Source organism: Sinohyriopsis cumingii, chromosome 19, assembly GCF_028554795.1.
Source record: "Sinohyriopsis cumingii isolate HCF-2022 chromosome 19, ASM2855479v2, whole genome shotgun sequence".
Taxonomy (NCBI): Eukaryota; Metazoa; Mollusca; class Bivalvia; order Unionida; family Unionidae; genus Sinohyriopsis; species Sinohyriopsis cumingii.
Window position 1 is genome coordinate 19056327 of NC_142979.1, and position 12526 is coordinate 19068852.

General features: G+C 34.6%; 1 protein-coding gene across 1 annotated transcript in view; it reads right to left on the reverse strand.

Moving 5' to 3' along the window:
- The window catches only part of LOC149775225 (tetratricopeptide repeat protein 28-like), a 167391-nt gene that overhangs the window by 12522 nt on the left and 142343 nt on the right, over positions 1 to 12526 (reverse strand). The window contains exons 8-14 of the mRNA XM_089944263.1: positions 11419 to 11671; positions 9328 to 9496; positions 6528 to 7827; positions 2674 to 2905; positions 1794 to 1870; positions 705 to 813; positions 362 to 469 (exon numbers count right to left, since the gene is read on the reverse strand). Coding sequence (XP_089800389.1) covers positions 362 to 469; positions 705 to 813; positions 1794 to 1870; positions 2674 to 2905; positions 6528 to 7827; positions 9328 to 9496; positions 11419 to 11671 — 2248 coding nt within the window. The remainder of the gene's footprint in view (positions 1 to 361; positions 470 to 704; positions 814 to 1793; positions 1871 to 2673; positions 2906 to 6527; positions 7828 to 9327; positions 9497 to 11418; positions 11672 to 12526) is intronic.

A 12526-nucleotide genomic window follows, 5' to 3' on the forward strand; every position in this document is an offset into this window, starting at 1 on the left:
AGAACAGATGGATAAGGGTAACCCTGTATATTCCTACCATGCAAAGATGTGAATATTTGTTGTTTTTCTTGAGTATCCATATTTTTATTACGTGCTACCCTCTAAAAGGTTTTTTATTCCTGATAAAAGGGAGATGAATCCTACATACACATTAAAGACCTGAAGAGTCTTCATGAAAAATGTAACATTGCTTGTGTATGACTGAACTCCAACAAAATGTCTTGGCTGGTCATTTATCACACTTTGATTTTGCTATATTTTTGAATAGCTTTGTCAAATTTTGTTTTAAAATCTTGGTTGTACATGATTCAAATGCTGATGTTAAATTGCTGACAAGTACTACAGTGCTGACAAATCTTACCAAAAACAGCTACTAATGACTGTAAAGCAAACTGTAGCTGTCGTTTATTGGCTTGTTTTCCCAACCTCAGGGTCACATCATCATTTCCAACTTCTACCAGATCCAAACCTGAACAGAATAAATAAATCGTTTATCAGATAGATATGCTATTAACAGATCAAAACATATTGTACACCTTGTACATCATAATATCTACATCAATTTGCAACACAAATGGACAAATTTGATTACTGTCGTCCAGAAAACTAATACTGGGTAAATTTCAAGAAGAAAAATGAAGCAAAAATCTGATCATTAATTTACTTAAGTTCTGTTAAGAAAAGCAATGAGAGCTGTAACATACCAAGAGAGGCAAAGAATTCATGACAGCCTGGTGTCCTCCAAAGATTGACATTGACCTGAATTGCCACACTTGTTTCTTTGGCAGCCATGCGACTCAGGATCTCTCTCATCTGTATGGAAAAAAGGACAACACATGTAATATACTGAATAACGGCTGCTTTCTGCCCCCCCCCCCTTTTTAAACGAAATTTTTTTTCTCATAAACCAGAGGACTATATGTTAACATTCCATTCAATATACAAGTCAATGAGACCAACAACCATTTTCTTCAGAAATTTCTACTTCTATACTAAATAAAACCTTCAAGCATGGACCGGTATAATGCAAATGACAGAATTTATACTCAGTTTGGCAACATCAAATGAGAAGTTAGACATGAGAAATAGAATCAATTAAATTCAGATTGGATGAAACCAACTCAACTATTTCTGCAATAAAATTCTGTAAAAATGTTCTTTGTTTGAAAGCTTCATCAAGCCATAAAAAAACATGGGATTGCACCATGCATACATGTCACTATTTTTTGGGATGGGATGAAACATTTCTGATGCGTCAAGTACAAGATTGAAAATAACTGATAATACAGCTATGACACAAGTTTCCCCTCTATGGTTGACCATGGATAAAAATAAAATAAAATGATATACAGCTAACAATAGAACAAAATTTCAAACTATTTGTTGATGATCTGCTTCATTTCCAGTTGGCTCATTAAATTCACCCAAAATAACTGAAATACTATTAAATGTATATGCTAAATTTTGTATCAAACTGCAATACTTTATTTATGCAAATAGTGGTTAAGAAGCGGATGGCTTACAAATATCAATGAAATGAAACTAAATGATACGGTTTGGTAAACAAATATAATTATCTAGCAGGTGGATGGCATGCACCTCACTTATAATGAAGCTGTATTAAATTAAAAATGATTCCATTTTATCTATCACAGGATAATGCAGCAAATTTCCGATTCACACATTTTCATGTCTGAATGTTTAAATGTTAACATACATGCTGACCCTAACCCCATATCATGAAAATGATTTAAATTTCAGAATAAGGTGTCAAAATTCATATTTTAGCTTACCAAATGAATAATTGCCTCCCCTGCTTCAGTGTTTGGCAAGAATTTGACAAGGGCAGACAATGCACCTGGAGGAAGACCTAATAAAAGAAATAGAAGATTGTAAAATTATTGGGGCAAAAAAAGAATGATAGAAATATTTTCATGACACTTAAGAACAATGTACAAACAAAAAACAAAAACTTTCATCACTCTTAAAGAACAACTGATAAACAAAACCTAGTATAACCTTTATATAAACCGAGTATAACCTTTATATAAACTGAGTTAAACCTTTACTGTTTAATTAAAAAATGAGATGTACAATGTATATACGTTGTTGTTGTTACATAGTTTTCTGTATTTGCAACCTTTTCCTCCCTCTTTTAAAAAATTTTTTTGCCTTCCAGTTACAGTACTTGTGCCAGGGTTTAACAGCACATCATCACAATACTGGCTATATGGTGCTACATAAAAGTATTGTTCTGAACACGTAAATATAAAGAGCTGCAAAAAACAAAGAAGATAAAGCCATCTATATATACCATATTTCCTCAAAGGAAATGTCTTACACCATCATGTTTTTTCATCGAGTTCTCACCAAAATATGTATGTCTCCCAGAATGCCAGTTAAAACACTTGGCAAGGCTGTGTTCCATTGTATGGACCCTGGTCAAGGGCAAGGCTGTATTCTATTGTATGGACTCCAGTCAAGGTTCATCTTTTAGGATGTATACAGGAGTCAAGTATGTGTGTCTGAGACTAGGACATATGAGTGTTTGACTTTGTACTTTTGTTAATACAGAGTCTGACTCATAACTTCATAATGACATTTGGTCATTTGAAGAGAATGACATTTGGTCATGTAAAGAGAATAACATTTGGTCATTTAAAGATCACTCACCTAGTAATGCCTTAAGACTGGTACTGGCCTGTGTAAGTCGACCCCCTGGGTCTGTCAGTGGGAAAAACACAGCAGATGGCAGATTACCGGTGGCTAGTTCAAATCTGAATCCAACAGCCTGAAGTAGATCCTTCCAGCCTGCTACTACTCCAACCTTGTTTTCAATTGAAACATAGGTTGTGTACATGGAGTTCTTAATGCCTTGGTGGATCCGTTGTAAAGACTTCTCAATCTGAAAGAAGGAATTGCACAATTAAGCTAGATATAAGTAGCTGTAATGGTAACTTAATAACTGCACAATAAAGCTTGATATAATGGTAACTCAATAACTGCATAATAAAAAAGCTAGATATAATGGTAACTCAATAATTGCAGAGTAAAGCAAGATATAATGGTAACTCAGAATGAAAGTCAACTAGTGGTAATGGGTTTAATTTCAGAGAATTGCCAATTCCTTTCCCCATGCATATACCATTTAAAAACACAAGGTGCAAAAAATATGGGGAATTTTACTGAATGAATTTTATTCTGATTCATGGTCAAACTAGAACTGTGTTCATTTATAAGATGCAACTGAAGTACAAACTTCCAAGTCAGAGAGGGTTTTATGTAGATTGCTGTACCTAAAACTAGTTCCCCAGTGAGTCTGATGGTTTGAAGACCTGCCACATGAAAACCATCTCTGATATTCCAGCAGAATAAACAGTAAATTGTCATCAGACAGCAAAAGATATCTTACTGTGAAAACCCTACGCTGATAAAACCATCCATTCTGAATAAGTAGCAATAACATTTTGATGATGGCCATTACAGTGGTCATACTGCCTGTAATATCAGCACCATTTTCATTCACAACCAACTATATATAGCAAGATCAATACCATTTTAGTTAAGAACCCAGAAGCCATCATGAGGAGTCTTTTAGTGAAAAGCCAATGTCAATGTGTAACAAGATTTTTAAGACAGTGTTATGGCCATACTGTAAGATTTCCATTTTGGTCCAGCATGTCGTCATAGCAAATCATCTGGTTAATATCAATATGACTTTTGATTTAGAAAGAATAGCAATAAATATGATTTTGAAGATGATGTTCATATTGGATTCAGATCAACACCATTTTCAATGAAGACCAAACAGACATCACAATAACAGGGTTCGTACGGTCTTTGAAGGTCTTTGAGAGTTTGGGAAAAATGAGGTAGCATTTTCAAGGCCTTGAAAGTTTGGGAAAATTGAGCATATTACCCTGAGGTCTTTAAAAGTCTTTGAAAATTGAAATAAACCTAAAAATTTGTAATTTCTTTCCAGAATCACAAATAAAATTATCCGAGGTTGTTAAATTCGGATGTAATCTAGTTATCATGGTTATGTTCTTTTGATGACCCGTTCAGTTTCATTGCCGCCGCAATAACAAAAGAGGCTTTGTTTGGCCATCCAAAGTTGGCCTCGGCGGCGACTTCAATAACACATGCACTCTTCATCAAAGCAAGACGGCTACACACTTCATCAAAGGAAGTCGGAAATAAAATTGCCTAAGGTCGTTAGCTTCGGATGTAGCTGGTCTTCCTGGCTTCTTTCTTTTGACGAATCGTTCAAGTGCGCGAAAGTATTACGCTCGAGCATTCAAAATTTGTTCAGTCGATTTACATCTTCAGTGTTTAAAAATGCCAGGTCTTTGCTCTTTCAACGATATCTGGCTTGAACAAGAGAAATACAAGGAATGGCTGCAAAAGGATAAATTATGTAAACGAAAGGCGTTTTGTACATTGTGTAAAAAGACGATCAACTTGGCTTCAATGGGAGAAGGAGCCCTTACAAGTCATGCCAAAGGTAATTGCAAATTAGTAACTACATACTGTTTATTTAGTGGAACAAAGATGCAGAAGTATAAGCTATTGGTAGTTTTGGGAAAAATAATGGTAACTCATTACTTTTTGGGTATAAAATAAGATATTGTTTAGTTTGATGATTTGGGAGATATGGCAAAAGAGGGCCCGTTTAAATTTACTTATACCGTCGGTTTATTTAACACGTTTGAGGGACAAAAATCATTTTCGAAATTTTTTTTCTACATAATAATGTTCCTTGGTTTAATATAGAAACATCCATTGTAATAAATTCAATTCACGGATAAACAGTTTCAAAGTGCGCATGCGTACACTATAGTAGAGTTAAGCAAGAGTTGTTGTTCTTGAATTGCGAGTAAAAAAAAAAAAAAAGGAAATGGCGTTAACGTGTGCTGTGAAGCTTTAACTGTAGGAAGTCAAGTCATTTGATTAGGCAAATAAAAAAAAAGAATGAAAAAATGTGTTTCCAGTTGACGGAATGTCCCCGTTTCTCATTGCCAACCGTCGACCTTTTTCCTCAGTGGTATAAAAAAAAATTTTTTTTAAAAATCACATTGCCGGAATTGATTTGTGTATCTATAGTCTGACTATACATCCCCGTTTGTTTGTTCCCCTATATTTTATTTCACTTTTTCAGAAGCCATTTTTTAAATGGTAATTTGTGTCTAAATAGCGTTTCTTACTAGTATGTAAAACCGAATTAAAAATTACTTTCATACATCATGAAGTTATTTGTTTTCATTTTGATTCATTAAAATTCTTGCAATGATAATTAATTTTGTTTCGTTTCTAGGATATAAGCACCAACAAAATAAAAAATCTGCAGAACAAGTCGCACCAGAAAATAAAGCAAATATAATAATGCATTTAAAGCAGTGCTGATGTCTGTTAAGAGAACAATTTATTTTGAATTAAATCTGACACGTATGTTACATATTTCTGAAAAAATAACAAATGTTAACCTATTTTCCAGATCATTATAATGCTATTTTAGGAAATTAATTATAGTTTGACTTTAATCAGTAAACAGTATTGTAGTATTTGGCATTCGTTGTTTTCTCATATAACCTGTATACACAATGTTAGCAAAAATAGGTCTTGGAAATCTCTGTTTGTGGTCTTTGAAAGTTTGGGAAAAGTCTTTGAATTTATCATTCATAGTTCAGTATGAACCCTGAATAAGTCTTTGGTGAAAATCTTATGTCATTATGACCATCCATCCAGGAGTAGCAATAACAACACTTTCAAGAATGCCACCATGGCAGCCATATTGGGGAACAGATCAGACACCATTTTCATTTAGGACAAATTAGACATCAAAAGTCAAAAGCCCGATGTTGGTATCAATAGAAGCAGTGATAATAGGACTGCCATGTCAGTCATACTCGATGTCAGATCAGCAATGCTTTTGTTTAGGGCCAAGAAGACACAATACAAAATCAGGAGTTGTGATAGTAAGATTTTTAATATGGCTGCTATATTGGATGTCAGATCAGTGTCATTTTCATTTAGGATAAATTATATAGCAAAAGTTGTTTCTTGAAAACCCAAGGTTGATACAACCTATTTGTTCAGAAGGAGCTATAAGAAAATGTTCAAGGTGGCTGCCATGGTGTCCATATTGGATATCTGAGCTGCACCATTTACATTTAGAACCAGCTAGACCTAAGAGTGAAAGTATGAATAAAGTTTTATGGCAAACTGTCCAAATAGTTTTAGGAGGTGTAGTTACAACAAACTAATTTCTACTGGAACGATGGAAGACAGACTGGTTTATGAGTAAAAGAGAGAGAGAAAGAAAGAGAGAGAGACAGAGGGAGAGAGGTTAAAAATAAACAGAACCAATTTTGGGTGTTTTTGCTTCCCTACTCTTAAGTTTTTCTCATAATCAGTTCCTTCTGAAACAAGGAACCAGTCTAAATATCCCCTGCTAAGATTGTGCTAAATAGAAACAGAAAACTGAGGATTGACTACCATTTTAAAAAGACATGGATACATTTATTTACCAGATGAAGCAGGACTCTCATGGCTTCTCGGCACTGTAATGTAGACTGGAGAATCTCGCATATTGCATGACCCATCTGAGCCACCTTGCTGCTGAGCCGAATATCTTGTCCAACGAGAATCCATCCTCCCCAGTTGGATGGGTGTGAGAACTGCTTTGTTGACTGGACAGTCTTAACAGCCATGGATAAAGCCTGACTGATCAATTTACCCTCCTGCAGTGATGTGTACAATGTCCGCATGAGAAGTTTTGATGCTCCATCTGGAACAGGCCAGAGACAGTACAGAACACATTTAGCACCAGCCGAGAGGAATGATCTTGTTAATCCTACAACACCATCAGAATTAATCCGACCTGCACGATCGTCTGTGTAACCTGAGCTTAAAACTACGAGTTTGGCATGAAGTTTGAGATTCAAAATATCTGCAGCTGTGAGCAAATACTCAGACAAGGATGGTCCATCAAAAGAACTGATGTCACTAGAACTGTCATCCGAGTCAATGGAAGGAAACTTATGAGGCGGCGAAGTCAACTCTCCGGGGGCAAGAACAACAGAAGAAAGTTTCCATGAAACATGGCAAGCAAAATGGATCACTTCCACTTGCTCAATTTGGTTCAGAACAGCTCCTTTGGTGGCTTCTGTACCAATTAGAGGTCGAGCTGTTAACAACTCACCTACAATCCTGGCTTCATACTCCGCTGATGAGATATCATGAAGGTGCCAGTGCTGGATAATGTAGGGGGTCAATTTCGGATTTCCCACAATTATCGCACCAGTTGAAGTAATCACAGGTCGGCTAAGCTTTTCTGTTTTCTGCCCATCCTGTAGTGCCATAATTGATGGCACCATGCGAATATTAAATCTTTCGAACAGGTAATCCATTGTCTGATCCTTCCGCAGAATACTAAACGGAATAAGATACATATCACCCTGAAGAACCAGTGCAAGGTCTATCGGATTTTGTTCTTCATAAAGTTCCTTTAACACGTCCTCAAATGGCTCAATAAGAAGTTCATACACGGCACTTACTGGAGACTTGTTCCCTAATTTAGAACTCACGCTATTTTTCCTTGCAAGTCCTGTAGAATGTGAAGTAAGTCCATTCAAATTTGCCGAGATACTGAACAAACTACTGAGGCTATAGTTACTGCTGTTGAATAGATGATTTCGGTTCACGATTCGGAGAAAACCAGTGCGATCATTCTCAGCATTGAGTTTATCACCCAATTCCTCCAAATGCTGCTCCCAGATATCCCCAGCTTCACTATCTGTATCAAAACTCACAGATTTAAGTAGTCCTCTGAAAAATGACAGACGTAACCTGTTAAATAGTTATATTTAAAAACCAATGCTTGATATCAAAGGAATTTTTGATGTACAATATATCATACAAGACTTCAATGAAGATTTAGTTTTGTTCTTTCTGAAGACCAAACAGTAGTTCAATAAAACATGCCAATTATATAATATCTGAATCTACAGCGATAGATAAACCATATGACTACATTTAAAAGTAATGATCGATATGCCTGACTATTAAATGAAGAAAAAATTAAGAAATTTAAATTAAGTAATAAAGAAGGAAAAAATTGCATACAACACTCCCTCATTATAATGCTGTCCTTGGGAACCATTCAGTATAGTGCCTTAAAATGAGATTGACTTATAATAAAGTACACTATAAATAAAATGATAAAATGCAACTCTTTACATATTAAAATGGGATCCATGTCCAGACCCACATCACAGCAAAAAAAAACATGTCCTGAAGAGTACCATGTATACTGTACTTACACCATGTAATCTGTCCATCAAAAATGCTCACCATGTAATCTGTCCATCAAAACTGCTCACCATGTAAACTCCAACAACAATAGTACTCATGTAGACTGTATGACAAAAGTACTCTTGTAGGCTCTCTGACAAAAGTACTCTTGTAAACTCCAAAACAATAGTACTCTTCATGTAAACTGTCCAACAAAAGTAGTCATGTAGTCTGTCCAACAATAGTACTCCTCATGTCAACTGTCCACCAATAGTATTTGTCATGTAAACTAACAATAATACTATTGATGTAACCTGTCAGACAGAAGTACTCATGTAAACTCCAAAACAATAGTACTTGCCATGTAAACTGTCCAATAAAAGTACTCTTCATGCAAACTGTCCAACAATTGTACTTGTCAAGTAAATTGTCCAACAAAAGTACTCACCATGTAAACTGTCCGACAACCCACTCGAGTAAACTGTCCAACAAAAGTACTCACCATGTAAACTGTCCGACAACCCACTCAAGTAAACTGTCCAACAAAAGTATTCATCATGTAAACTGTCCAACAAAAGTACTCATGTAAACTGTCAAATAAAAGTATTCATGTAAACTGTCCAACAAAAGTATTCATCAAGTAAACTGTCCAAAAAAAGTATTCATCATGTAAACTGTCCAACAAAAGTACTCATGTAAACTGTCAAATAAAAGTATTCATGTAAACTGTCCAACAAAAGCATTCATCATGCAAACTGTCCAACAAAAGTATTTTTCATTTAAGCGGCCTAACAAAAGTACTTATGTACACTGTCCAACAAAACTACTCATGTAAACTGTCCAACAAAAATACTCTTCATGTAAACTTGCCTCTTTTCTTTTACTGATGCAGAAATTGTCTGGGATCAAAAGTCAAACCAGTAAAAAATTTACTGACATGCTGCTAAATTACAAAACATTGAAGAAATCTCTGCAGTAACTATAACATTTGAAAGTCACTAATTAAACCATTTTTTGAAAACAAACGTCAATTACCTTCCTCCACTGGGGGCATGAGTCTCCACTCCCATGGATTCTCTCACATGACCAACAAAATTGTCAAGGAGGTTGGTGGAGAAACTGACACTTTTCAGGCTGACAGCATCACCAGCATCTCCCTCTGACTCTAGCTCTGCCATGCTGACTTCATGGAACTTTACTATACCTGTAGTAATGATAATTACAAATGACACTGTCGGTACTTAAAGAGGGTAACTAAATTACCTATATGTATTTTAAGAATGTAGCTAAATTACCAAAAAATCTTCACTTCAATAAGGTAACAAAATTACCAACCTCCACTTCAAGAAGTTAACTAAATTACCAACCTCCACTTCAAGAAGGTAACTAAATTACCAACCTCCACTTAAAAAAAGGTAACTAAATTACCCATATTGAATTAAAATCTGTAACTAAATTACCAATATTTAATTAAAACAAGTAACTAAATTACTAATCTTTAATTAAAATCACTAACTGAATTATCAATCTTGAATTAAAATCATTAAGTAAATTACCAATCTTGAATTAAAATCAGTAACTAAATTACTAATCTTTAATTAAAATCAGTAACTAAATTATCACTCTTTAATTAAAATCAGTAACTAAATTATCAAACTTTAATTAAAATCAGTAACTAAATTACCAATCTTTAATTTTTAAAAATTAACTAAATTACCCATTTTTAATTAAAATCATTAACTAAATTACTAATCTTTAAATAAAATCAGTAACTAAATTACCAATCTTTAATTAAAATCAGTAACTAAATTACCAATCTTTAATTAAAATTAGTAACTAAATTACCAATCTTTAATTAAAATTAGTAACTAAATTACCAAATGATATTTTCAAAATTAGCTTATACCTGCATTATTTTTGTGGGTAATTCATAATGACAGTTTGAAAAGAACAAACCTCAATTTTAATAATTGCCATGTTAATGGATGCTGTAAGAGTTCATATAAAAAATTAGAATAATTATATTCCATGAAATGATTGGGGTGTATGAAGATTTTCCATGGATTCCAGCCCCAAATGGCAGCCAGTTCAGATGGCAAACTCCAACAGCAGTAAATGGCACAGCCACGAAGACACCATAGCACATTCTGCAACTGGAACATTTCCATGGTTATCAATTCATCCAGTGTGAATGCAACTGAAACATCTCCATGGTTATCAATTCATCCAGTGTGAATGCAATCGGAACATCTCCATGGTTATCAATTCATCCAGTGTGGATGCAATTGGAACATCTCCATGGTTATCAATTCATCCAGTGTGAATGCAATCGGAACATCTCCATGGTTATCAATTCATCCAGTGTGAATGCAATTGGAACATCTCCATGGTTATCAATTCATCCAGTGTGGATGCAATTGGAACATCTCCATGGTTATCAATTCATCCAGTGTGGATGCAATTGGAACATCTCCATGGTTATCAATTCATCCAGTGTGAATGCAATCGGAACATCTCCATGGTTATCAATTCATCCAGTGTGAATGCAATTGGAACATCTCCATGGTTATCAATTCATCCAGTGTGAATGCAATGGGAACATCTCCATGGTTATCAATTCATCCAGTGTGAATGCAATTGGAACATCTCCATGGTTATCAATTCATCCAGTGTGAATGAAATGGGAACATCTCCATGGTTATCAATTCATCCAGTGTGAATGTAATTCATCTTTATGGTTTTGTCCGTAGATGTTCAAAGTGTTTACTTTGCAGATTGATGTAAAGCTTCTTTCATTTGGATATGTCATGCTTGTTACTAAAATATGCTATCAAACATAATTATTGTGGAAAAAGTGCTGGTAATGGATTATTACTACTGACTTGCTGTGTAAATCTAATCTACATTTATGTCTTTGACCCTGACATTATATATTATATCTAAGGTATGAACTAATTAGTATGATTCTTGTAAATTTTAGTAGAAGCTCTGTATTTTTTATTTTTAAAAAACATCACTAATTTCATAGTCAAAACTGTAATACATAAAATATATCAGTTCAATAACAAATATCCAATATCTACTGACTTCAAATTTGTTGGTAAGCAGAAGTCTTTCTTTTTTTACCATCTTTGGGTGTGAGAAGCCAACTATATAAGAATCCTGCAGCGACGGAGAAGCACAGAACTGGCCCTTTTTGCTTGCTGACGGTTTCCAGGATCTGATTGGCTGTGATTGGGAAAGGGTGGGTGTCTTGGTTGCCATAGAAACCCTCCACTCCAGCCTGCCTTTCCATAAGTAGGTCAATAAATGCACGTGTACAGGCCCTCTCTGCCACTACCAATGCCTCTTCGTGGTGATCTAATGTGACTAGTACTCTCTGTCAAAATGAAAATATTCAGTTGAAAACTACAAGTTTTTAATTAGTGTAGAAAATCTTTGTAAATATAATGTAAATCAATATTTGTAGCATCATTTAGCTTTTTACAAATATTATACATTCAGCACATTCTGTATTTTGTCCCAAGCAAAATACATTTTTGTTACTGCGATGCTAAATGAGAAAAAAACTTGAAAACGTAATTACTTAAATTTTTTATTGTTTTTACTAAATTTGCAACATTTTATACTGGTGAACATTTTTCGGGTGAATGTTGTAATTATAAAAATGTAAAAGTTAATATAATGTTGTTTTTTAAACTACTTCTTGGCAGTCAAGTTATCAACACAAAAAAGTGAACATATTATGCAGGTAAGTTTCGAATGTATTACACAGCACATGTAATCTTGTAATATAACAGAAGTGCGTTATTTTATCCCTTTATTTCATCCCTGAAGGTGTCATCTCTCTTCAAGTGTCAAGGCTAATAATAATTCACTTGTTTCATTGGGTCACACTCAATTTATGATTGTAGTAAGATTCTTTCCAGTGAACATGCACGTGCCTGTCTTCTTTTACTAGTTTAAATGCCACTTTTGTCAGATGATAATTTGATCTTCAAAATATAAGCTATTGCTAAATGTAAAAGAGATGCCCATCATATGAAGATTGAGGTTCATCACCAAAAGCCGTTTCCCTGTGGACGTATATTAGTAACTTAGCTCTGTCACGTGTAGTATTTAGTTATGCTGTCTTGCTTATAGTGTTTAGTTCTTAGTTTTACATGTAGCTTTCAATTATTTTTACTTTCTGTGTTCTCTCGTTTCCCTCCAGCAGCTGAAAACCCTTGCACAT